Source organism: Anabrus simplex, chromosome 1 (genome assembly GCF_040414725.1).
Source record: "Anabrus simplex isolate iqAnaSimp1 chromosome 1, ASM4041472v1, whole genome shotgun sequence".
In the NCBI taxonomy this organism is placed as follows: Eukaryota; Metazoa; Arthropoda; class Insecta; order Orthoptera; family Tettigoniidae; genus Anabrus; species Anabrus simplex.
In genome coordinates this window covers 1644546534-1644573277 of record NC_090265.1, presented here as the reverse complement: position 1 = coordinate 1644573277, position 26744 = coordinate 1644546534, and the positions used below count along the sequence as shown (strand labels likewise).

Sequence of the window (26744 nt, the reverse complement as noted above, 5' to 3'; positions counted from 1 at the left end):
TCCAGAAAGTAAACAGTACTGTTAGCAGTGTGTACTCATAAGATTGAACTTATTTGTTTTCAATGCTTATATGCGAAACGTTTTTTCTATTATCAAAATTCAGTCTTGAATTTACATATCCAAGTACCTCAGCTAAAGCGCTTTTAAGGTAAAAATCCAGTCAGTAACCCAGATTGAAAGTATTTAACTCCCCACCCCCAGTACAACTGATAAAGTGGGCATGCATGCCAATGCAATTCACATCAAACATAGAAAAGAATACCACTAACGAGAAGATTTATAAACCCAGTTCTCCCAATAAAAAGTCCTAATTTCTGTAGCAAACTGTCATTACCTGATCATCGTATTTCTCCAAACCCACGAAGACGGTCTTTTTCTCGGAAATTCATGTGAAAAAATCAAGGGTCGTCTTGCATTCACGACCCAACAGTAATGAACACCACTGGCAGCTACCATGGTAACCATACTGCCTATACATTGCTAGCTGTGGCAGCTAGTTTTACAGAGCCTCTGTACCATCACTGGTTTCTTGAGCTAACTGCAAGGTCAACCAAATGTACTTCCGAGGCCCAGCAGCGCAGGAAATGTCATTCAATTTTGAATGTGAATGATGCAACCCTTCGAATACTTAGAAAGGCCACGACTACTCAGTGGCAGTTCTAACGTGCCTACTGTACCTAACACTAAGTAAAAGTAACATATTTATAGCCAGCGGGAATATTTTCGTTTTGGATCGCCGTATTGTAGTAGTTCGTGGAACAGGTATTGCCGGCAAATTTTCAACAGGTTGTCATCGATATTATATCAATTTTAAATTAATGGTTATTACACTCGCAGAAATGCAGCCGCAAGAAAGCACGGTATAACTAAAGCCAATGTTTGGCATTAGTGTGAAGGCAAATATAGCTTTAAAAATGTGACCTGTAAAAAAATTGCATTCCATGGCCTGCAAAAAGGATGCTTTGGAGAAGTCAAAGATGAAATTGTGACAAAACATAAGGGCTGAATGGCCATAACAAGTCGCCCAAAACTAGTTGACCTTCAACATCCAGGTCTACCTCGATCACGATCCGCTAGATCCGACAAGCAAGATGTGTGTAGTGGCTTAGCAAAGTAAGTTTTATAGACGACAGGATTATTTTCGTAATGGATCATTGTTTCATAGACACACGTGAAACAGATACTGCCAGCAAATTATCAAAGGGTTCTCCTTGATATCACTATGCCAAATTAAACTTAATGGTTATTACAAATGCAGAAATAAAGAACTGTTCAGCCGGTGATCGGCGTTGGCATGAAGACAAAGATAGTCTAAACATGCGTACTGCACAAGAAAGGCATTCAGTAGCCCGCAACAAGGAAGCTTTAAATAAGCCAAACATAAAATTGTGATGTATGTGCGCAAAAAATGCCAGGTCAGAATGGTCATAACACAAGATGTGATACAAATGCAGGTTTGCAAAGAGGAAGCCTTGAACTTTCAAAAGCAGTATCAGATACTTCTAATGAAAATGATTAAGGAAGTAGGTAGGAAGTACATGATACTCGTGTTTATTTTTTCTCAAATTAAATTTGAAAGTTGTTATAAATAAAATTATGTTTCCACAAAGCACTTTTAAGCTTGAGTTAGCCAGGCTGAGTGGCTCAGACGGTTAAGGCGCTGGCCTTCTAACCCCAACTTGGCAGGTTCGATCCTGGCTCAGTCCGGTGGTATTTGAAGGTGCTCAAATACGACAGCTCCGTGTCGGTAGATTTACTGGCACGTAAAAAGAACTCCTGCGGGACTAAATTCCGGCACCTCGGCATCTCCGAAGACCTTAAAAAGTAGTTAGTGGGACGTAAAGCAGATAGCATTATTATTATTAAGCTTGAGTTAATCTTTCTGAAGGAAAAAGGAAGAGTCTTCTTGCATTCAGGGTCGCCTTGGATTCAGAGAAATACGGTATACATTTCAGGCATTCCCCAACAAATTTCTCTCACTAGCATTATCAATATGTAATAACCTCAACATTTAAAAACGTATTCCCAGTAGTACCTATAATTATGACATAAAAACTGAGCATCCCAGGGAGCAGTTTCTAAGAGTAGACATCCCTCGTATAATAACCATACAACTCAACACCTCCAGCAACCATGAACTATTAAAAAAACAAGTATTGTGATGAACTTAAGATCAGTAGTCAAACCAAACCAACCTCTGGATTTCTTTTTCTCCTGATCGTACATGATGACCACTTCCATAACTTTCCCAAAGCGTGTGAAGTACGATCTCAGATCAGTTTCTGTGATATTGGACGGGAGCCCTCCCAGAAATACCTTAGGATAACTGTTGCTCCTCTTAGGCTTCTGCAAACTTCGAGGATTGCATGGCTTTGGATCAATCTAGAAACACAAAAATTGGAAAGTGATAATATATAAAAAGTTCAAAATTTACAACCTATGTATACATCAATTTCAGCTCAGTTCTTATATCATGTCACATTTTGGCAGATTTGTTATAATTTACCAATTCCTTCCAAGACATGGTTTTCACACGCTACAAGCTGGTGTAGCACAAGATTCATGGGTCGATGTGCATATGAAGAACAACTTGAATCAAATTCATGGCTGAAGGATACTACCCAAAAGTAGCTTAGTAGATTTAAATCAGTACTAGGATTAAAATAATCTTACAAATTACCCTCCAAAACTTGTTTACATTGTTTATTCATAGAATAAGTGCCAGTATTGCCATCTGTGGATGACTCCTATAACTGTAACAAAGATGTTGCAATACTGGAGCATATGCATGTCAGAAATTAAACAATACTGAAGTATGCAAACTCTGGATTGTAAGGAAGTTGAACGATAAACAAGTTGAGGCATCATTCAGCTGTGCAGGCACTGATGTATTATTTTATTGTGGCAAAAATAATGGTCACAGAGTCATAAAAACTTGGTAACATATTGCCAGTAAGTGTTAAATGAATATAGGCCTATTAATTAAAATCTTTTTTTTCTTTGCATAAAATCACCATCATAAAATCTCAATCATCCTCCCCTTAATGATAAGCCATAGAACTAGCTGCAAATAGAGGAATGTGGAGCACTAATTCACAGAGGCTTGCAGATTGAATCCTGAAAGTCACGAATTCTACAATGAAGATGTATCCGAGTTTATTATCCATAATGAAGGTGAATGAATGACAAAGATCCGACAACGTACTTTCAGCCTAACAAAAAAGGGTTTAATGACAAATCCAAATGTTATGTTTGTACAAAGCCTTATTTAGCCGTACTGGTTTGATGTAATCAAAATCTGTATACAGGTGCAAGCTCTAACCAAAACATCTTGGGCTACTATTGAGGAAGGGTAAGCAGATATGAAGAGACTTTTACATGGACGCATTCAGAAGAAATCTGATTCTTCTACTCAACTGTCGTACTGACAACCATCAATGCTACACGAGGAGGGCAATTATCCAGATAGCATCCTTGAATAAAAGTCACAAAAATAAGCCTATCAAAGCTCTGGGAAGAGAGACCTGGGAAAACAGACTGGTGAACAAGTCTGCCTATTTATACAGCTGTATGTAAAGAGGTATGAAGGCCTTAGTCATCTGTTTTCATGACTGTCATAGCCCCTTGGTTCCATTACTCTTTCAACACAAACTGTAGGCCCTTTGTGTTGTCTTCGGTGAATGTGTCTTACCCTGTCTTTAATGTATTATATATTCTCCTATATGACTCCATTGTATTAATCTCAAATAAATAAGACATATACCCTGATTCTACACCACACAAAATCATGAAGAATTTTAAGTTTATAGTTCGAGCAAATCAAGAGGTACAACACAGGACTTTCATAAGCAACGACAAAATATTCAAAGTTACCAAGTTTGCATAGCATGCATTTTATATATTGCTGATGTTCTTTGTTCGAATGGCCCTACTTTGGATCAAGCTTTCACAACTGTTGGGCTTTGATCTTTGCCCAGTATTCTAACTTTTTTTGCTGGTGTAACTCGTTTCTTTCAGCCGTCCAGGGGGTATATTTCTTGCAGAGTTTTTACCCATATTATAGTTGGGCTTGACTTGCACACAAAAAGGTTTTCATGCATTAATGCCCTCAATTATTAAAATCTTTTGATTGAACTTTTACACAATTGCAAAATTAACATTACAGTTTGAATTCTTGACATCACTTAGTTTACTTGAAAGGCCTGTAAGGAAAATCTGTGATATAAGGAAGCATCAAACAAAATTATCCACTTCAATCATGAATGAAATAAGGAAGTTGCATGAAAATTGATGTAAGAGACAATATATTATCTACATCTGTTTACTAGACACTTACTGTTCTGCCATCTAACTGATGTGGTCCGCTTTGTAACACCATGGATACATTTGCGGGTTCTGAGAAAGTGACAAAACCAAATCCCCTCGAGCGACCAGACTCACTATTTTTCATAACTACACAGTCTATAACCTCTCCATAACGAGAGAAGTACCTCTGCAGATTTTCTGAAAAGACAAAAAAAAAAACCATGTGAAAATCAGAATTCTAGAATTTTGTGAAAAGACAAGCACGTAACGCAGCGACGAAACACTTACCTTGTGTAGTCTCCCAGCTCAGTCCACCAACGAACAACTTCCTAAAATCACAAAAGAAAGAAATTATATCTAGGACTTCACAAAAAGAAAAGTACAATAATAATTATCAAAATAAGGAAAGATCCTCCCATTCAATACAGATTGTTAAATGAAATAAACTGTACATTATTGTGTAGTATACTGTACATACTGCTAACCAACTTACCAAGAAAGAAGCACAAACCTGCACAGTGTATGGAATTGCAAAAACCAAAAAAATGAAGAGTAAATAAACAATGAAATTTTTACTTTAAAATCTCAACTGAGGGGTAAGATGTCAAAACTGTGTGCTTGCTAGAGGCAATTCATCACACACTGGATGCAAAATTAAAACCTACATCAAGAATCATGTAACAATCAAGAATGAACTGTAAAAAATTTACTAAACTTAAGTATACAATTATGTAAGAAAGATGAATGGTTCACCACTTTGAGAATTGACTAGAAATCAGTGTACTTCTTTTCTATTTGTTTTCATCGCACCAACAGGCAAGTCTTTTGGCAATGATAGGATAGAAAAGGCATAAGATGATTAAATGTAAGAGGGCCAAGAGCCCCAACTTCACCACCACATTCAAATAGGCACAAATAAATAAGATTCGGGTGGAAGTAACTTTGTTCCCAGCTCTAGCAATTGCCTGGGGTGAAAATGGTAAACCATGCAAAACCATCATCAGGGCTGCTAAAATGTGGGGTTCAAATCCTGTATCTATTGAGTGCAAACTCACAACTAAGTGACCCAAAATCGTGTAACCTACTAGCTCAATAAACACAAGATACTGACGAACTTGCAACAACCACATCAGTTATCCTGAAACTGTACAATATTCAGTAGTACTCAAGATGCTTTATGACAGTAGTACTCACCATGCTTAACGACATTTATAACAAAACTGTCCGGCTCCACGGCTAAATTGTTAATGTGTGGGTCAAAGAGGCCCCAGGTTTAATTCACGGCCAGGTCGAGGATTTTAACTTTCATTGGTAAATTCCTATGGCTTGGAGACTGGAGTGTGTGCCATCCTCCAAAGTAACCGATTTCATCCTAGCTTAATTAGGGCCCCATCCTATGGACACCCTGATCGCCCACAAGTGTCGAATCAAAAGATCATCAGAACTCTCGAGAGGTCACACACCATTATTATGTTTACACAACATGAACGTATAAATGAAATTAATTTCAAGGTCGTATCAAGTAATCTTGAGGATATATTGACCAACGAGCTGGAATACAGAACAGAGAGGCTATAACAGCTCGATTAGCACTCCGGGCTGAGGCAAGTAACACTACAGCCACCAACCATGATATAAATGATGTCAGTCTGGAGCTGTCAATCTAATCTCGCATGTGTGTCAAGCTCATCTTTGATAGAAATTACCGTATTTGTGTGTGTATAAGCCGCACCTGAATTTTGATACATTTGCAGGGATTTTTTTTTCTGAATTTGGTTGTTGACTCAGAGTGTATACATAGCTTTATTCCACAAAATGTGGCAATGTACATTTCTTAACAGTTCAATGCTCGCCTAACGGTATCAGGTACAGCCATAGCTGAGGGTGATGAAAGTTACCTAGTAGCATTCACTGCTTGCACGGCAGTTGACCACTGTAAATTGAAAATGTTTCACGTGAGAGCAATGTACACTTCTATTTTTAAATTGCAAGTGGTGCATTACACCAAAGAAAATGGTAATAGAGATGTGTGAAGGAAAAAAAACTTGCAGAGTTGGATTATAATTAAAGATGCACTTAAGAAAACGTCACTGAAGTGGCAGGCATTTTGCAAGGAAAAGAGTGCAATATCCAGAACTGGGAAACTATCTCATGTAATATGTATGTAAAAAAGATTTTCTATTTCAGCTGAAATACTAGTTTGCAGGACGTAAAATTACTGGAAGAATGGAAATTTCTGAAAGTCAATTTAAAGGAAGTTACGGCTGGGCAAGGCGATTTATGGCACAACATGAGTTTGTGATACGCAGAGATCAATGGCTCAGCGGGTACCCGAAACTTACCAGGACAAACTGCTCACATTTCAGCAACATGTTTTGAATTTAAGGAAGACATTATTAAAGCATGGTAGCAATACGAAATGCTGACAAAATTCCTGTATTTTTTTAAATGCCTAGGGAAACTACGGTCAACAGAATTGGTGAAAAAGTTAAAGTTTGAATTGCAGGGGCAGAAAAACCAGCGTTAATACTGTGATATGCATCACTGCTGATGGGGACAAATTACCGCCATTAGCAATTTTTAAGCGAGAAACAAGGCCAATGAGTGCATGAAAGATTTGTACTTGGAATGGTTGAAAATAGTGTGATTACATCGTCCTGGTGTTCTTTTACGTTGGTTTGACAGCTTCCGTGATCACTTGACAGAGAAAATGAAAAAGATAAGAAAATAGCGTTCTGACATGGTTGCAATTCCTAGATGTCTTCATCAACCAGCCTTTCAGGCACATTTGCAGAGTTTCTAACGTGAATGGAGGTGCAATTCTAAAGAAATGGCACCGAGTGGACGACTCACGAAGGCTTCAATTTCTCAAATGTGTGAATAGGTCCTTGGATGTGTGGAAATTAATCTCAGCAGAGATGGTAGCCAAGAGCTTCAAAACCATGTAAATTTCCAACACAATCATTTGTCAAGTGACATTGAATAGGTACCTTAACCTATTTTAATCATGTTTGCATGCAATAGGTTGTAAGGTATACAAGATGCTAATATTTTAAAATAGTAAATTGTTTTGAACTAAGAGGGCGTTTACTGTATTTAATTTTAAAATTCCGAGTAAAAGCTGCAACCCATTTATACCTACCTATTCCTAGTAACAGGTGTGCAACCTATACACGTGCAAATGCAGTAATGATTTATAATTCGACCTCATTTACTGTAGCGTGAATATACATCCTGCATTTCAGCAAAACAAGTCTCCCGTTTCTTTATGAAGTGGGGGCATGCAGCAAACTTTACTTTGGATGCAGTCAACACCTGTTGTGTGGAGATAAAAGTTAAATTTGGTAGAAAACCAATTCCATATGCCAGTACTTTGAATATCAGCAAACATCGAACACATCCAGATGGATAACAAGCAAATGCTTGCATGTTGTGAAGATTTGTACATTACATCAATAATATTTATTCTTTACCATCATCTTACATTTTATAGCATGTCACTTGTTCAGGATTTTTTTCTTTTATTATCAGCCCAATACTTCTTAATTCTGAAAGATGCTGCCTTCCTTTCAAGTAAAAACCTTCCATTATTAATAATAATAATAATAATGCTAGAGTTCATGAACATCGCAGGCTAACTGTGCTGAGACGAATATACGCTGTTTTACCTAAGGTGGACAACTGCTAAGAATATAATTATGTTAATGCAAGCCTTATATAGACTAATTTATTCCTAGAGCGATCATAGAAGGAATTCACAAGTGGAAAGGCCTAGCACCTCAGTTTTAATTTGCTTTAGTGTGCCATCACAACAAGACGACACAGATGAATCTCGTATGCATGTACACTGACTTTGCAAATGTCATGGGATAGTCACCTAATAGCGTGTGGGGCCTCCTCTGACCCTGCGAACTGCAGTAAGACGCCATGGAAGTTAGTTGACAAGTCCCTGGTAGTCCTCTGGACGCAGCTAACACCAAATCGTTTGCAGAGCGGCCGCCAATGCTGGTCTGTTCATGGGTGCAGGATCCATGGCACAGAGCCTGCGTTCCAGGACATCCCAGATATGCTCGATAGGGTTCATATTGGGGCTCCTGGGTGGCCATGGAAATCGTTGGACCTACACTGCATGTTCCTGGAACCATTCCCGGGTGACGTGGGAGCAATGTGGCGGTGAGTTATCTTGAAACATCGCAGAACCGTCTGGGCGCTGGAAGGCCAAAAATGGGTGGAGATGGTCTCCGAGCAGCTCAACATACCGCATACAACTCAAAGTCTGTTCCAGAACAACTAGGGGGCCCCATTCCATACCAGGAAAATGCACCGCAGACCATAACAGACACACCAGCGCCCTGGACCACACCTTTGAGGCAGGCGGGATCCATCCCTTTATGTAGTCTGCACCATACGCGGTGCCTCCCATCGGCATGGTGCAGTTGAAATCGTGATTCGTCTGACCATATCACGTTACGCCATTGTTCCAGTGCCCATCCCTGGTGACTGGAGACAAATGCACGTCATTGTGCCAGATAACATTGGGTTAACAGTGGCACCCGTGTGCGGCGCCGGCTCCCATACCCCATAGAACCCACGTTCCTACGGACTGTACACTGGGAGACTTGTCTAGCACGGCCTGTGTTGAACTGAGCCGTGATTTGTTCCACGGTTGCCCGTCTGTCACTATTGACAATCAGTCTAAGATGTCGGCGGTCACGGTCATCTAGAGAACTGGACAGCCGGTCGTTCGTCTGTTGTGGACGGTGACACTCGCATTCAACCATTCACGATACACTCTGGACATGGTTGATCGTGTGAAGCCGAATTCCCGCACCACTTCCGAAATCGCACTTTCCATCCGTCGGGCACCGACCGACATACCCCATTCGAACGCTGTCAGCTCACGACGACGTTCCATGTTACACCTGTCACATGCACAGCCACTGTTCACAAGGTCTCCTATACAACTGCCGCTGGCACAAGGGTCGCGTAGTGTGCAGACAACACACCTGCACATCAGTGCTCGCTATCCCATAACATTTGCTCAGTCAATGTATTCTGGAATGGCATGATAACTAGCTCACAGTAGATTAGTCCTGATTAATCATCTTGATCTATCACTGCATATGTTGGAACGATGAGCACAAAGTATATACTTGGACAAACATATTTTCCTTATTAAATATTCAGGAATTATTTGTTTCAGTATTTTGTTTTAGACATGGCGCTGTATGGCTAGGCTCACTAGTGCAACCCAGGTCTGTGAACTTTTACTTTGGAATCTCTCCCTCAAGTATGAATTCAATCGCCGATACAGTATTTTAAGATTATGTTTGCCAGCAGTCTTTACCAGTAATATAACTTTTATATATCGATACTGAACGCACTTTAACTGTAATAATAACAACAGTATCCACAATTATGGTATATATGGGGCACGGATATATTGTAATACCGGAATTCTATCCAAACCTAAATTATTCCGGTATTCAGTATCTTCTTCCACATAAAGACCCAGAACGTCCGAATAACACACCCAATCATGTTCAAAAATTTATATCCATTTGTTCACTTAATTTATTTACAAATATGTTTTACAATGCACACACCATGGCATCCTTCTTGATATCTGGTACATGCAGTTCTTGATCTTTAAACAAAGTCTTACTGCATAACCAAATGCCCCCCCCCCCCCAAAAAACTTTTTTTCTGGAGTTTAGCAAGTTCAAAACAGCAGGTCCCCAAAAATCAAAGGCCTAATGCATAGAGATTTCTTCTGCTCCTGGGTCCATTTGATAAATCATCAATTACCAAGACAAGAAACAGGTTCCTTGACTTGACTTACAAACCATGCTTTGAACAAGATGTACACAGCATTAGATATAATTCTGGAAAATATACTGAATGGCACATTTTTCCAAATAGTGTTCTGAGAAGCTTCCCAATGGTCACACCACCCTACTGTTTTTACAGACCACCCAGCAAACAACCTAGTTACATCATTTTCACACACATTTCAGATAAAATTTAAATAGTGTAAAACTGTACTACTATAATGCTCTAAGCAAGCCTCGGACCTATGGGAGTAATGGAGTCGCACTCCCATTTGACAGGGGAAGGACTCCTTGGAAACAACTTCGCAAACAAAATGCAATTAGATTGTGAGCTATCAATAATAATGGAGCTTAAGGAAGAAAGTAGAACTGGCTGAGTCAGCAAAGAGGATACATCTGGATGTGTTAGGAGTAAGTGATATTCGGGTAAGGGGAGATAACTAGGAAGAGATTGATTCTAGTGTACTTGACGGATGTTAAAAAGGGAAGGGCAGAGGCTAGGGTAGGGCTGTTCATCAGGAATACTATTGCACGCAACAAAGTTTCTGTAAGGCACGTAAACGGGCGAATGATGTGGGTAAATTTGGCAGGAGGAGGAATTAGGACGAGAACTGTCTCAGTGTATTCACCATGTGAGGATGTAGATGAGGATGAAATTGACAAGTTTTATGAAACATTGAGTGACATCGTAGTCAGGGTCAACAACAAGGATAGGGGTAATGGGCCATTTCAGTGCGAGAGTTGCGAATAGAACTGAAGGATATGAAAGGGTGATTGGTAAATGTGGGGAAGATATGGAAGCTAATGGGAATAGGAAGCGTTTGCTGGACCTGTGCTAGTATGGGTTTAGCTGTTATGAATACATTCTTCAAGCATAAGGCTATTCACCGCTACACATGGGAGGCTAGGGTACCAGATCCATAATAGACTATATCTTAACAGACTTTGAATTCTGGAAATCTGTTAGGAATGTACGAGTTTTTTGCGGATTTATTCAGTTATTCATGTCAATGTAACTGAATTTTTCCAAATTAGCATTTAACCAACATGGGTTATCTTAGCTTAACTGCACAGCTTCAAGAAGTTAAAACCTGTTTGTTAGCTCAGAAGTTTTTATTTCTTCATTCACACTTCTCAATGAATGGATGCAGAACTTCTTTAATATTTGGAATACATAGGTCTTTTCAAGAAACAGTTAAACAGGAGAGATTTTAATAATTTGACAGAACAGCTCCTAATACGTCTCTTCCATCCTTACTACACGGTTCCCAGTTCTGATGCGAGCTCTCTGTTGCACCTTATTTCTGCTTCCTGCTCTTAGTTGAGTACTTTATACTGGAGTTAATACTTTCTCAGCACCCATTATCTTTTGTCGAAGAACAGTATAAATCAAAATTTAACCATTTCTTGACTATGGTAACAATTTTTTCAGCTTTTATAATCCTTGGAGTAAAAGTCAGTGTGTGTCATTAGTGAACTATATTATAGTGATATAACAATGTGTGAAGTAGCTTCTGGTGATGAATGTTTCAAATGGCTCTCCTGGAAAATCAATTTCTTGACTTACGCTGTTAATACTTTTCACCTAGTTTCCAATTGTGCTCTAAACTGGCAGTTATTGAAAAGAGTATCACCATGCACAAAACTGTACAAACCTGCTGAGACATTTCTCATACACATTTTTTAAACAGAAAATTTTTAAACTTCAATATTTTCCTTAATATAGGCTGCACAGTAACTCTCCACTCCGTCATCAGCACATTTTCATATTCTTGTACAGTTACTTTCTTTGCTTAATTGTACATTGGTTAACCTCGGCATATGCATTAAATTCATTACAAAGTTTCTACCAAGCCTTGCTGTTGACTAGTACAGGTCCACTAGTTTGTTTATTTTCTGTTATATGTTTGGAAGTAATATCAAAAAGAAGACTTTTCTCAAAAGAACAATTTGAACCATATATTCTCGTATTCTCTGCTTTTTCTATATTGTACCGGTTAAATTTAAAAGTATTAACTAAAGTTGAATGACGAATCCCACTTTCCAATATTTAATGTTTTTATTGCTTGTTCATGAAATTTCACAATCCAGCTTAAAGTCTAACTACTTAATTAAAAAGATTAGTACACGTTTCATTCCAAAAGTATGGAATATCTTCAGCTAAAAAATGCAAACACAAAAATTAGCCCTTATAATTAAGAACACCGATGATAAGAATGACGTTGGAAATGTTTATATGTTATGCCAAAACACACGCTCTCATTCTCATGAGCTAATCGCCCCTGTACCGCAAGGGTATACCTGCATTGCTACGAGGCGGAAGGAGAGGATTTCTTTGAGTTGTATTGTGACTTGTGATGAAACTTGGTTGCATCATTATACCCGAGTCAAAGCAAACAAGCAAGCAGAGTGGCGGCAAAGAGACTAAGCAAGTCCGGTCAAGGCCAAAACATGCCCGGCTGCTGGAAAGGTGCTTGCAACCTTTTTCTGGGACACCGTGAGCGTTGTGGTGGATTTTCTTCACGAATAAAGGACGATTTAGTGCAGCCTATTACTGCCGCCTTTGGGATGAAGCAAAAGCTGCATATCGCAAAAAGCAACGCCGGCAACCGATCAGAAAGTTCATTATTCTCAATGACAATACAAGGCCGCAGACTGCTTTTAACGCAAGAAAAACTGGAGGAAATTTGCTACACCTCTGGAATACCCTCCGTATGGTCCTGATTTGAATGGAACAATGTCAATAAGTTAATTTATTGATATTATTCAATTCAAGTATCATCAATACAGATCAAGAATGATATTTATTACATGTAATGGTCCAGATTTATCGCCCTGCGACTAACATTTGTTTGGAACACTCAAACAAAACGTATGAGGACAGCAGTTCGATGATTATGCAAGTGTAGAAGAGTTTGTGCACAACTGGCTCCGCACAAATCCCTCTGCTTTCTATCAGGACGGCATCAAAAACTTACCAGTCCGATGGAGAAAATGTGTACCGAAGGCAGGACATTATTTAGAAAAGTGATCTGTGTATGTGTGATTTTTTGGTTGATGCAATGAATTTTAAAAATTCCTGTTTATACAGTAGAACCCTGCTTAACCGCACTTCGCTTAACCGAAATGCTCTTGCAAAATTGAATTTTAGTACATTTTTTTTACCCTCTCATTCTTAGCCATCGATATTAGTAATTATCTTGCTATATGTGCTGAGAGCTACTAGGCAAACTATTTTTATATCATGACTTATACCAGAATGCACGTGAGGCATAAAACAAAAGTTTCTTACCATCCAGTTCGTTCCATGCTACATTTTTTCTTGACCAAGCAGTAATTATTACTATTATTAGTAGTGTTATTATTATTACTGTATTATTCGTCATGAAGATTATGTAGACTGTGGTTAACGTTGCTTCAGTTCCGAAGAGTTTCATCTTGTTTACTGCTCGGACTATACTGCAGCTTCTATTACGAAACCAGGGAAGTCCAGCGATCCTTCTCCATATTTTTCTTCCACCCAAGGTCGTTACACTGGCCTTGCGGTTTTATATTGTAGTTTCAATGCTTTTCTTACCCCATTGCAAAAGAAATTGTTTCATTATTTCAGATTGCTTTGCGCTTTGTTGAACAAAGCAATGAATCAACGCCAGCTGTGTTGTTGATTAACCCTCTCCCGCCCATAGCGTAGTAATGCGTAGCGCGAAAGCTTAGGGCCTCTCGCCCTTAGCGTAGTAAAGCGTACTTGTACTTGTAGTCACATGTATGAGCCATCTATCAGCCGATAGACAAATATAACTTACTGTTACTAGCATGTGCACTTCCTAGAGACCAAAGATATTAGTTTTCTTCTTTTAAAACCTTAGCAGGCGTATTAGAACACGAAATACGGAAGGCAGTGACATATTGTAAACAAACATATCGACGCGCGATAACGACATTGAACGTTCGGTGAACGATAATTCTGACTGTGAAACTGTTAGTAGGAACTCCGTGAAGTGGAAAGTGAAAATGAAAGTGACGATATTTCAGGAAATGATGACGTACACATGCGTGATGACAGACTGTAGGCCTAACTTTCAGTGGACAAATACATTGTCTTACGTCGAACCAGCGGACTTTACTGAAGAGGTAGGACCTTGCCATTCTCCCTTATATTTGATGAAAACATTTTTGATTTAATTGCCCAGAAAAAGCTTTTGTACAATATACATTTTTATAAATGTCTGCATTAATGATGGCTGAAAAGAATTGCTTTAATTCTGAGGAAAACATGCATTTTAATATGGGCAGGAAAGGGTTAAGCGGTGGTGCGACGTAGCTCCACGACAGCACTGCAAATCACTGATTTTATACAATGAGTGACATTATGCAAACATTTTAATATTAATATACAGTATGCACCTTTGCTTAACAGAGTTTATGCATTTTTATTTTTACATTCAACTTCCAAAAATATTTACCACGTGTCATCCAAAAAACTCATCAACCGAAGTGGCTCTGCCCCCTTTATTTTGGATAAACGGGGTTCTACTGTATTTGATCCGCCATCGTATGATCTAGAGCAGAGATGGTGAACCTATGCCATGCATCATTAGGTGATAGGCAAACATTATTTCAGTGGCACGCCACATGAACTATTTCAATTATACAGTTCCATTCTACATTACACCACGATAATCTGTGTGTGAAAGAAGGAATGAAGGAATTTGAAACTTTACTCTTGGTAGTAATTAAAGTCAAATCTCAACATGGTAGACTTGTAATGTATAATAATGTTCGCTGGCTGAGTCATGGGCAAGAACTCCGGAGGTATGTAGAGTTCTTAGACGAAATTCACATCTTCACCACAGAAAAGCAGGAAGCATTCCCAGAAAAATCAGACCTATTTTGCTGTGCTATATAATGTTTTTCTCTGTCAGCAGTATACAAGGACGTAGATAACAAAAAGTAAGGAAAGGCCAACATCTGTGAGCCAAGGAGGAGCCATTCAAATAAAATTAAAGTACACCAGAAGACTCCATATTTTTGAAAGGTTCCTTTAACATGAATTAGGGTTTCTACTCAATTATATTTACACCAGAAGGAAAGATATAAACCCCCTTCTCAAGCTGTTAATGAACTACTTATGGCTCCATAAAGACTATAAACATCACAAAACACCAACCCAACATTAAAAGTAAACAGAATGGCATGAAGTCCATTTTGTCAATTTAAACAAATTTCATTTTGATTCACCTTACACTTCTCTTACTTTAGACAAAGAAGCCTTCAGCAGCAGTTCCCAGGCAGCAATAATAAAACATATATAATAACAATTTATTAACTTTTTCATTTCCAAGCAACACTTCTCAGCTTACTAATTTAAAAAATTGTAAAACCTTAAGGCAAAATTCACAGCAGCTATAAAACATACAAAACCTACCGTGCATGTACGAATGATGTAGCTATTATTTAAAGGCAGTCTCCTAATCCTTGAAAGTTTTTCATAATGAAACTGAACATTCTAATCTTGTTTAGTATGATTTTTCATCGGAAACCAGACTTCCAGTGTTCCCTGCACATCTATACAAGAACCTCAAGGTCTTCGAACTGCAGTTCATGCCCTACCCAACAGCGAACTCCCAAGAAAAGTTCCAGCTTCAGTCATCGAGCTAATTCGAGGTTTACCTTCAAAGGAAATGGCTAGGTGGGAAGGAAGTGACTACAGCCTTAAGGTACAGCCCAAGCAATTGTCTGGTGTGAAAATGGAAAAACCATCTTCACGGTTGCCGAATGGGGTTCTAACCCAATCTCTCGAATGCAAGCTGATAGCTACATGACCCAAACCGCACAGCTACTTGCTCAGTCGGACTGGAATAATTCAAAGGAAATTTTTATTAATTTCTCCAAGTTCTTTGAAAACATTTCCCAAAATCTTTGTAAACAACTGACAGGGAATCTATCACCTAGGCAACAACCCTAAATGCAGACCACCGATGACATTCTCCATTTCATTAAAAATACTCTCCTGCCATTGCATCCACTTTTCTTACAAGTATTTATATTCAAGTCATATCATGCTTACAATGATGCGATGAAAATCCAACGCCAGGAAATACTCAAAATGGGTACATTATATTACACATAATTATGTGATGTTATGTTATTAGAGCCCGAAGTTAGGCAAAATGACTATCTAACTGGATATATTGAAGAATCAGAGATAAATATGTTTTCGTGCATTTAGGAAGTGTAGAGACAATTTTTATTTTGCCTTTTTTTGCCCATTTTGGCTTCCGTTGCCTATTTTAAGATTTGAAGCCTTTTTTTTTTTTTTTTTTTTTTTTACATTTTTTGATCGTTGATTGTTATGCTTTTTTCCTGCGATTTACACATTTTAAGAAGCGCATAATGAATTTCCGTACATTGAAGACAAAAACGGTTGCAGAAATTAAATTACATATTGCCGTCGCAAATATCTATTTAGAATATTGTTCCCTGTAAATTGTTTGTTTTCAACATTCGAAAGCTTATTTTCTCAATCCATTCATTTAACCTCTGTAAATAGCAGAACCTTCATTAGTGAAAGGAATGCACAAGCATAATGAATACCAGGAAAGAGATAGGATGAGGGAAGTACATCTCTTCTCCTTCCTTACACCCCTTTTGCTGTGACAATGCGTAATTACCAGGTATTCCCGATTTCGAAATAAGATAATGCAGAGGAAGGGAGGAAATCACTTCTGTCTATGAGGTTAAACATAAAATAAGCTGTTAGTCTATTGTTGAACTTGTTTAAAGGCAACTCGGGTGTTCGCGCTGACTTATTTATCATGCCGAAATTTTCATCGTTGCATGGTAAATTACATGGCTATGATCGCAAAATCTGTGAACAATTAATCACGAAAAAAAGTAATTTATAACTCAACATTTCGCAACAACGAAACATAAGTCTAGGTTAAATATTGTTGGCCCTAAGATCAATTTAATATCAACAGCAGTTACAACATCCAGCAGGAAATCTCAGTTATCCCTGGAACTATGTAATTCCGGAATTCCGTTCTGGAAACTGGAAAATCAATCCCTCAGGACGTTTCTGCAGAAGTACACTAAAGAAGAAGTTCCGTCAGAATCCACATTAAGAAAAACGTATTTGAATATCTCCTTGAAGAGACCCTGCAGAGGATTCGAAGCAGAGTTGCAGAAAAGAAGATCTGGATCTCCATTGATGAAACTACGGATGCAATGGGACGTTACATGGCCAACGTCGTCATTGGAACTATGGAAGCTAAGCAAACTGACCTATCATCAGCATTTCCTCTGACGACAGAAGAGATGGAGCGAGCAAATGGTTCCACAGTGGCACAGTTGTTCAGAAATTCATTAATGTTACTCTGGCCGAATGGAATATGGCATGAGGATGTCCTATTTTTTTTGTCACAGATGTGGCACCTTACATGAAAAAAGCAGCTACAGCCTTGGAAGTTCTCTTTCCTAAAATGCTCCACCTCACATGTCTAGCCCATGGACTGCACAGAATTGCTGAAGAGATAAGAAGTTTGTATTCTCACGTGGATAAATTAGTTTCGAATACCAAGAAAATCTTCCTAAAATCACCCTCCCGAATCCGGGTTTAAGGACGTGGCACCAGAGCTCCCTTTACCTCCACAGCCAGTCCTCACCAGATGGGGAACCTGGATCTCAGCAGTCATATATTACAGCAACAATTTGGACAAGATACGCGAGGTACTTCATGCCGTATCAGTAGACAAAGTTGCTTCAGTTCGCGAGGTAAAAAAGTTGCTGGATCATGAAGAGCACAGCAATGATCTGGCATTTATAACAGCACATTATAGTGTGATACTGGAAGCAATATTGAAGTTGGAGAAAAGAGACGATTCGCTGGTATCATCTATGGCGATCTTCGAAGATGCAGTAAATCAACTGCTGCAAGCACCAGGTTGAAACGTAAGCAGTGTTAGTGAAAAGTGTAAACATTTTCTGAGTGCTAATGTGGACATTGAAAAAATGAATAACATTCGTGATGTTCTGAAAGGTTCTGTTTTAACTCGTATGTGTCCTTCCGAAATAGCCTGTTTCAAATTTGCGCCAATCACTTCAGTGGAAGTAGAACGTTCCTTTTCCATGATGAAAGACATTCTTTCTGACAAGCGTATGTCTATGACAGTTGATACTTTGAAAAAGCACCTTGTTGTTGCTTGTAACGAAGAAAAGCAAGAGTAAGTACGCTAACTGTGATAAATTGATAATAAAGAAATAAATGAGTATTTAAAACACATATTTTTATTAATGAGTGAGATTCCTCTTTGCTTTCACTCCTAATAAGTGCCTATTTTAATTACAGTACTGCCTATTTTCAGTATTTCAGGTGCCTTTTTGCCTGCCTATTTTAACCAAAAATAAATGCCTAACTTCTGGGCTCTAGTTATTAATAATATATTATTTGACCCATTGTTTAGAATTGCATATGCAAAGAGGAAGTAACATTCAGTGCATCCAGTTTCAACGCATACAGCAACATTAACCAGAAAGCAGAACGTAAGGAATTGTCAGTGAATTTGCTACCTTCTTATAAAATATTCCATACATGGTCCCAGCTGCTGTGAGAATAAACATTCGACACCTCTTCCAGACTTGAATTCCCTCGGCATTTTTATCTTGCTTCTTCTCAACCGACATTATGCATCTTGGATAAAGTGTTTTTCATATCATATATTCCAACAATTTGTTCTTCACCTGCTCCTACTTGCTGTATAAGGTCTACCTGATGGCAACCAACCTGATGAAAGCACATTATCCCTTACAAATTACAGTCGAGACAAGTATACTGTGTAGCTAAAATGTTTGTATCCTACGAATTCGTCATCTTAATCTTTCCCCAAATGAGAATCAGGGAGGTTTGTCCTCAACGTGTCCAAAATATGATACCTTCCCACAGTTAATATTTGTCAGCAGCTCTCTATCTATGCTAATGTTTTTAGCGAATCCTTACCGGTATTTAATTCAATCCATTTAACATGATTTGAATGCATTCAGGTGTTTCGTGGGAAGTCCTTTAAAAGCTCATATTTCTGCTCAAAATGGCAGACCATACCAACTTCATTATAGGGTTGCGGCACTATATATCGAACACTTAAGGTATGTTTTAACGTTTCGAAGGAAAATCCACAATTCTGAACCGATTTTTTTGAGTTTCGTACCATAAAACAAAAAATATTAGACTAACAGTTTCGTATAATGCAATCAAAATTTTGTGCCTTATCTTCACCCAAAAATTTAGTTTTATGAAAAAAAACACAAATTTTCAAAATGTCATAAAATTTCCAAAAATGTTATAATCTTGAAATTGTTTTCACCAAGTTGAAGTATTTCATTCATAGAATGTTGTGAACTAGGATCTTCTAATTATCAAAAACTGAAAGGGAGCTAGACATAATTTTTGACAAAAGTTTAAAAATAATTAATCACCCGTGTTACAATGGCTATAAAAATAATAACAATAACAATATTCACAATATTAAGAAAGTACTTTACAACATTCCCACATTCATTAGCTTTAATTTAATCTATCATTGATTTTTCTATCTCAATTTTAAGGATATTTAAATGTATTTGAAATGCGGGAAGGTGTGCAAAAAATTACATTCAAGAAAAATAGCACTGAAGTTTTAGGACTAAGTTATGAACATAACCCACTTATTTGGGCACCTAGAAACTTGCCTGTTACATAGGCTCTACCCGCTTTTAGAAGTTTCTTGTCTTCTTTTAGTTTCCTTCTGCCTCTCAAGTACTGCCTCCTCTGCTTTTGTTCTGCAGTACTTTGATTTGCACCTTTGTGCAACCGTATTGCATCAGCTTCAAGTACACCAGATAATGTGTACTTACTTGCCAGGAGCAATTCCCATCCTCTTCAGTATTTCTATTTCCACTACGTTCTCCCAGTTGAAATGGCAAACTGCATCCATCACTCCTAATTTTAAGGTATCAAGCCCCACATTTATGTCTCCTTAGGACACCTTCTCCATACCATGGCAGTGAATGACTCATTATTTTGAGTCAATCCATGCAAGGACTTAGCATTTCTGGGTCGGTGAGTAGCTCATATATAGGCTTCAGTTTGAAGAATGCCAAAGGACAGGCCTGGTTTGAATTAAAATTGTTCTATCTCATTATTTCCTTTAGCTCACTGATATGAGCACCAGCTGTCAGTTCCTACAGGACACCAATGGTGGGTGGGACGGTCCTCTGTTGCTATTAAATGGTACAATGTGGCCCATATGCCATTTGACATGGCGTGAATACTGCTTGTGTTGGAACGTAAAGCAATTCCAAATAATTTTGCATCTTATCGATGAGTGCTCCTGTCAGTTGCGGGATTCATAATCACAGTTGCTGCAAAACAATGCAAGGGACATTCCCCAACCAAATCTCAGAATTTCTAGGTTTTCTACAAAAACTGTATTACAGCTGAAGCAACTAGGGCAAGCTAATGCAGACAATATACGTGTAAAGCACTCTATGTCAATAATGATACTGTAAATGTCACTAACACTATCAGATTCAATATTTACAGATGAAAGTTTGGACTGAGAATCACTAGCAAATGATTCCCTTACATTAGGCCTACCTTCCGTCTCACTATTTATACTGATAGCACAAGTAACACTGACATTCACCTTACTATGTCTGTTTCCATGAAATTTTCTCTTTTTCTTTGCTCTACATAGGCTTTTAGAATCCATTTTATACACACTCACAGAGAAACAAGGTCTTTGGTCGCAATGTGAAAGACCACTTGGCCACAAGGAAGGTTTGTTTATATCCGTTGCCTATCAATGGAATAAAAGTCTTTGGAATATACAAGTATTGACATCTGTTAGAACTATGAACTATGTACTCAGGAGGCATGTCACACCAAAGAGGTAAATTTGAATAAGAAAATCTGACGAGATGTTTACATGTAGGCAGGACAATGCAGCCACGCCCCTTATCACGCACGCACGTGGCTAGTTATATCTTATTTTCAGATACTTACAGTTGGAATATATGTATTTTTTGAAGTAGAGACTTCAAGCTTTCATTTCCAGTGAAAAAATTAAAATTGCATTTTTGGGCGAAAAAGGCGATTTCGAACGTTAATACATACCTTACCTTAAGGTTATCTCTACGAATTATTGATCAGTATTTTTCCAATGAAGAAAGGACCTCTGAAATAGTTATAAAACCTTAACGGAACATCCCCTGGTTGCAACTGGCTTGTTCAGACTTTTACAATGTACAATTTGTGGGCTCCAGGTGCCTTTAAATGCAACAGTTGTATTCCTTCATATATCGAACGGTCTGCGTTATATATCGATCAATGAGGTCATATTTATCGAACACGATTTTTATATATCGAACGATAAGGTTTTAAATACCGAACGGAAATATTTATTTTCAATCACTTTATTTTAGACATATGATTGTAATAACATGAGCAAAATAGAATGATTCTTAAATATAAATCTCAAAAGTAGAGGAAGCAATATTAATACACATTAAAATATCTCGAGAAACACAAAAAAACAGTTTCTTATCTCTACCCTTCCACAGAGAACAGAACATGTCTTTAGACTTCCTTGTTTCTTTTCTTTCTCCTCAATTCTTCCCGGTACTCCTTTGAAGATATCGCGTATGTTTTCTTTAATCTAAACTGATGAGGTTTTTCTGGTACTTGAGGAACTTTGAGAAAATCTCTGAAGAAATCTTCGCTACTACTTGAGGTGGGTGAGCAAGCGAGTTCCGAAGCTATTTCAAGCTCATTCAATATTTTCGGCTTGTGAACCTTTACTCCACTCTTCAAAATGACGGCACCAGGAAGTTCTTTCTTGGGAGATGGTACATACACCTCTAAACGTTCATCATTCCACGTGAAATCATCTCTTCCCTGATCACCATCATCTTCTGATGAACTGTCTGTCATCGTTTCATTCTGATTAGTAGATATTGTTTCACATGTTGAATTGTACCGAGTTCTAACACTTTTCCAATAAGCATACAAATTTAGTTCACCATCATTCTGTTTTTCTCCATCACGTCTTAGTTTGTCATTGAAGTTATCGAGAATGCGAGAAGGCAAGAATTCCTCCAGGTCATCAAGCACAAACTTTAACTTCTGATTGGAAGTGGAAAGGGATGATGGGCTGCCTTCGTCACTCTCTTGCTGTTGCCTTCCCACCGGGGATTTCAAAATATCTAACACATTTTGTGTAGTCCACAGCATTGGGATCTAGTGGATAAGAGACCACACTTACGAAAGGTGCTTTTCACAATATCTGGCCTAACAGCATCATCCCAAACTTACTTTATCATGGGTGCAAAATTTACCTTGATTACTGATGCACCGAGAGTTCGTATTTTCTCGTCTTGAAGAGCATTTTCCCATGCTCTCTTCAGAGGTGCAAATACCCCAACATCTGCTGGTTGCAGAAGATGGGTGGCGTTAGGGAAAAGGCAGTACATTATTATTCCATTGTCATGACAATATTCACCGACTTGAAGGGATAAGTGACTCCTGTGTCCATCAAGAAACAAAATAACAGGAAGTGTAAATTTCTCTACCTCTAGCCATGACCTGAAGTGTTGAAGGTAGTTCAGAAACGTTGGGGCCTTCATCCAGCCACTTTCAGTTTTCTCGTAGATCCAAGGTTCAGGTACACTATCTTTGATAAGTTGCTGAAGTCGTATGTTGCTGTAGACGATCATTGTTGGGGCACAACGCCCGTCGGCACAGAAATTTCCGAGCACTGTTATGCCTTTTTTCTCTTTAGAGGTTGCTGTAATTTGAAGCTGTTCCCCTCTGACTCCAAGGTACTTTCCTGAAACCTTATGGAACAGAAAATTTGTCTCGTCTGCATTGAAGAGCCTGCTTGGGTCTTCCATAATTGAACTTACATCCTCAGATTCCAGGTAGCACGACAGTCCAGCAAACCAACCACGTATTCTCTCTTCAGAGACAGCAGCCCTGCCCTTGCTAATGGTTTCAGCCTTCTTCTGAGACAGGAAAGGATACCGTCCCATAAAACATTTGAACCAGGTTTTACCAGGTCTTCCATACTTAAACGGTGTGCTCCTTCCTGATGACTGCACAATTTGCTGAACAGTGTCAAGTACATTATTTTTCTTCAACGGAAATCCTCTCTTAGCCATGTTGATTACCCATTCACTAATGCCCTCTTCTTCTCGTGGACTCAAGAACGGCTTCCGCCCAAGGGCAGTCTGAATCTTCTGACGTCCAGAAAGTTTGTCGTTTAACGTTGTTAAAGGGACCTGGTATGTTTTAGATGCCTGCCTTTGCGACATCATACCGGACTTTACCTGTTGAACAGCTTCAGTCAAGGCAGATAATGAATACTTACACCTTTTCATTTTTTCAACATGTTTAACTTTGGCTTTTGGGACATTTCCCCCATTGGGCATCTTAATTTTGACCATAGTCAAGCTCTGAGCACTAGTTAAGGAAATAAATAATTATTTTCTGCTTTCTGGTTTTAAATAGCTAAAGTGTAATAAAAATGTTTTTTTCAAAGAGTGCCACTTTATTTGCCGACGACGACGAGAAACCTTGGATAGTGACAGGATTGTTAAATAAAGTGATTAGAACAACGTACGGCATCAGACAGACACAAGACTTCGTAAAGGAAATCTAACTATACCCGATGAAGTTCAAAATTCAGGCCTCTCAAATTACAGATAGACGCCTCAGCAGTCACGACCACAGATATCCGGACTTCGGCGCCAAATTAAACAGTACTACAAATTAAAATCATAAACAGCCCATTCATTTTCAGTGGTGTTCGATATTAAATGAACCTCATTTATCGAACGTCCTTTCGATATTTGAAAATGGGAGTCAAATATCGAACAGTATTTTATTTTAGAAATAAATATGAAGGTGGGTGAAAAATCACAATACAAGAAAATAATAAACGTATGTATGTTAACACAACCTATTATTTAAAGGATACCTCCTGAAGACACTATTTTACCGACAAACAGATAATCACAGGGATACTGCACCTTAGTAACAATACAACAATCTCATCAAAATCCCACCAAGTCCAAAGTTCTCAGACTTTCCCGCGCTCGCCAACACAGTAACGACTTCGACCTATCGATTGATATAAAGCTAAGTTTGGAAGGGTGAATTCAGAAATCTCACATGTTATGTAAACTTTTCTATATCCTTATTTTGAAACGGGATGTGCGAACTGTTCGATATTTAGTGCCATTACCCTACTTTCATGTTTAAATTTTCACTGCACTAGAGAGATCATTCCACCATATGTAAGGAACCAGATCGAACACACTGTACCATACAGGTGTTTTGTTGAATTCAGAGAAGCCTCAGCAATACTTCTGATAACTTAAGATCATGACAGTTTTAATACTGATGCCAAGTCCTACGGCTTCTCAATCAGCAGTTCCATCTAACAGCATTCAACACTATTAGTCAAAACAGGTGTCTGATTGTCTAGATGCAGACTACACTGACTTTCACACCGATCAGTGTCTTCACAGCTTTCTTGAATACAAGAGCATAAATTGGTCCCACTATAAATTCTTCATTCTTCATAAATCGTTAGCATCAGCATCCAGTTGCTTGGAGCAAGGTGCAGAAGTATTGCTACATTACCTTGTCATCCACCAATTTGGTCACAATTTCATAACAGGTCCAATTTTCATACCTGCAACATCTTGCACAACTTCGTAATTTATTCTTTAAATTTAAGTGGATAACAGCCACCACTGATACCTATTTTATATTAATACCGAAGTGCACCAACCTCAATGAACAGACCACCACACTAAACTTTATAGGCTCCGTGCTCTAATGGGAAAAATGCACTGCCGCGCTGCGAGTGGCGAAAAATTTAAGTTAATGCGATCACCATGCACATATCTGCTGTCATCTCACCGCGTGTTGCCATTGCCGTTTAAATAATAACAGTAGGATTACAGAGTTTTATACAACAATCGAGCAAATTACTCCAAACTTGCAGAAAGTAGTGATTTATTAAATTTACAAGAAAAAGAGTTTGCAGAAAATAGCAACAGGGAGAATAACTGCAAATGTGATAAGAAAGAAACGTTGGTTCACTACATATCCTACCATTTCATGACAGAGGCAACATAGGAATTCTGTACTTGTGACAGCGAGATCAATGTTCATGTACACATTCAACATGGGTTGTCTTAAGAAAAATATATTTGGCCTATTTCTAATACGATATCATGTTAGCATAGGTTAACGCTGCTAGGAAGGCCTTGGTAAAAAGGGTTTCCATGCATTCCAATGTGTCCTATTTTCACCTGTAGTCTATTCATACCACCAGCACGACTCGCAGAAAGAACTTTAAAAAACAGCGAGACCCACAATATCAAGGGTCTGCTTAAAACCTGACTTTCTTATTTTAAAAAAATTCATTGGATTGTACTGAATGCTTCACTAACGATATGCCTCTCAAATCCGAATCGCATAGTAGTCTATAATTTGAAAGTAGAACATCTTCAATTCAGTCTTCCAAAAACTAAATAATGTATTCAAAATCTGAAATATGTCCTTAGCTCTAACAAGGTCTTGAAGGAAAATCTCATTCAAACCAACTAGAAGCAATTAATGCTACTACAGTGACCACTGTTGTAGCTTTACAAAAAGAATTAAAATTAACATGTTTTTAAAAAGCCCATTTACTTTGACAGAATTCAACTTGACACAAAATCACTAAAAGGAGGCTACTATATTTAATACTTGACATGCTATCAGCTCTTGCTTTTTTTCTGCATATTTTTCAGTCAATTCTGTTTTCACATCCGATTGTGTTGCAACTACATTATACCCATTCTCTTCCACAGTATCAGTACATAATTTTCTATGAATAAAAATTGGACTTTTGGTTTGATAACTTCAAATTCTGAATACTACATATAAATAACACGCAAGCCAAATCAGAAGTGGGAAGCGCATATCGGCTATTACACATTAACCAGCCCAGTTGACAAGTTTGGCGTAACACGTGACTGTCAAAATTAGCACTGCTTTCTGAATATTTTGAAATGCTTACAAGCAGATAATGAGAAAAACAAGCATCAAGAAACAATGGTGTTGAAACCATGCAATAACCATGGTGCAGAGCTTTTATCAAGGCCCCACACCGCTGGCTGCACAGAAGCGTCTGACTGGGGAAGACATATCCATGCGCGTACCGCCACGTTGTGAGCGCTCTTCAGCTTGACAAGGAGATCGCACGGAATTCAAACATCAACTTACATTTCGTACATATGAAAACACCCACCCTAGTAACTGAATGACAGCCTACACCGACTACTGTGTACACACACAATAAATATAAAAAATATAGAGACTGTGGTAATATTAGAAGATACTTATGCATAAAAGCTGAACACATTTTGCATTATACTGAACAAACTACACAATCCTTTGGATAGCCTGCAAGTGGCGCACATTAAAAATTAAATAAAAAGAACCTTTAGCAGATTGAATAAGAAGACTGAAAATACACCGACAAAAATGAATATATATTGGTCTAAATAAATATTTGAAAT

The 26744-nt window shown here is 38.2% G+C and overlaps 1 protein-coding gene across 2 annotated transcripts in view; it reads right to left on the bottom strand.

Annotated features, from left to right (window-relative positions):
• The window catches only part of LOC136858652 (heterogeneous nuclear ribonucleoprotein 27C), a 251789-nt gene that overhangs the window by 207612 nt on the left and 17433 nt on the right, over positions 1 to 26744 (bottom strand). For both annotated transcript variants that reach the window (XM_067138366.2, XM_067138367.2), the window contains exons 2-4: positions 4594 to 4634; positions 4337 to 4503; positions 2196 to 2382 (exon numbers count right to left, since the gene is read on the bottom strand). In XM_067138366.2, the coding sequence (XP_066994467.1) occupies positions 2196 to 2382; positions 4337 to 4503; positions 4594 to 4634 (395 nt within the window). The remainder of the gene's footprint in view (positions 1 to 2195; positions 2383 to 4336; positions 4504 to 4593; positions 4635 to 26744) is intronic.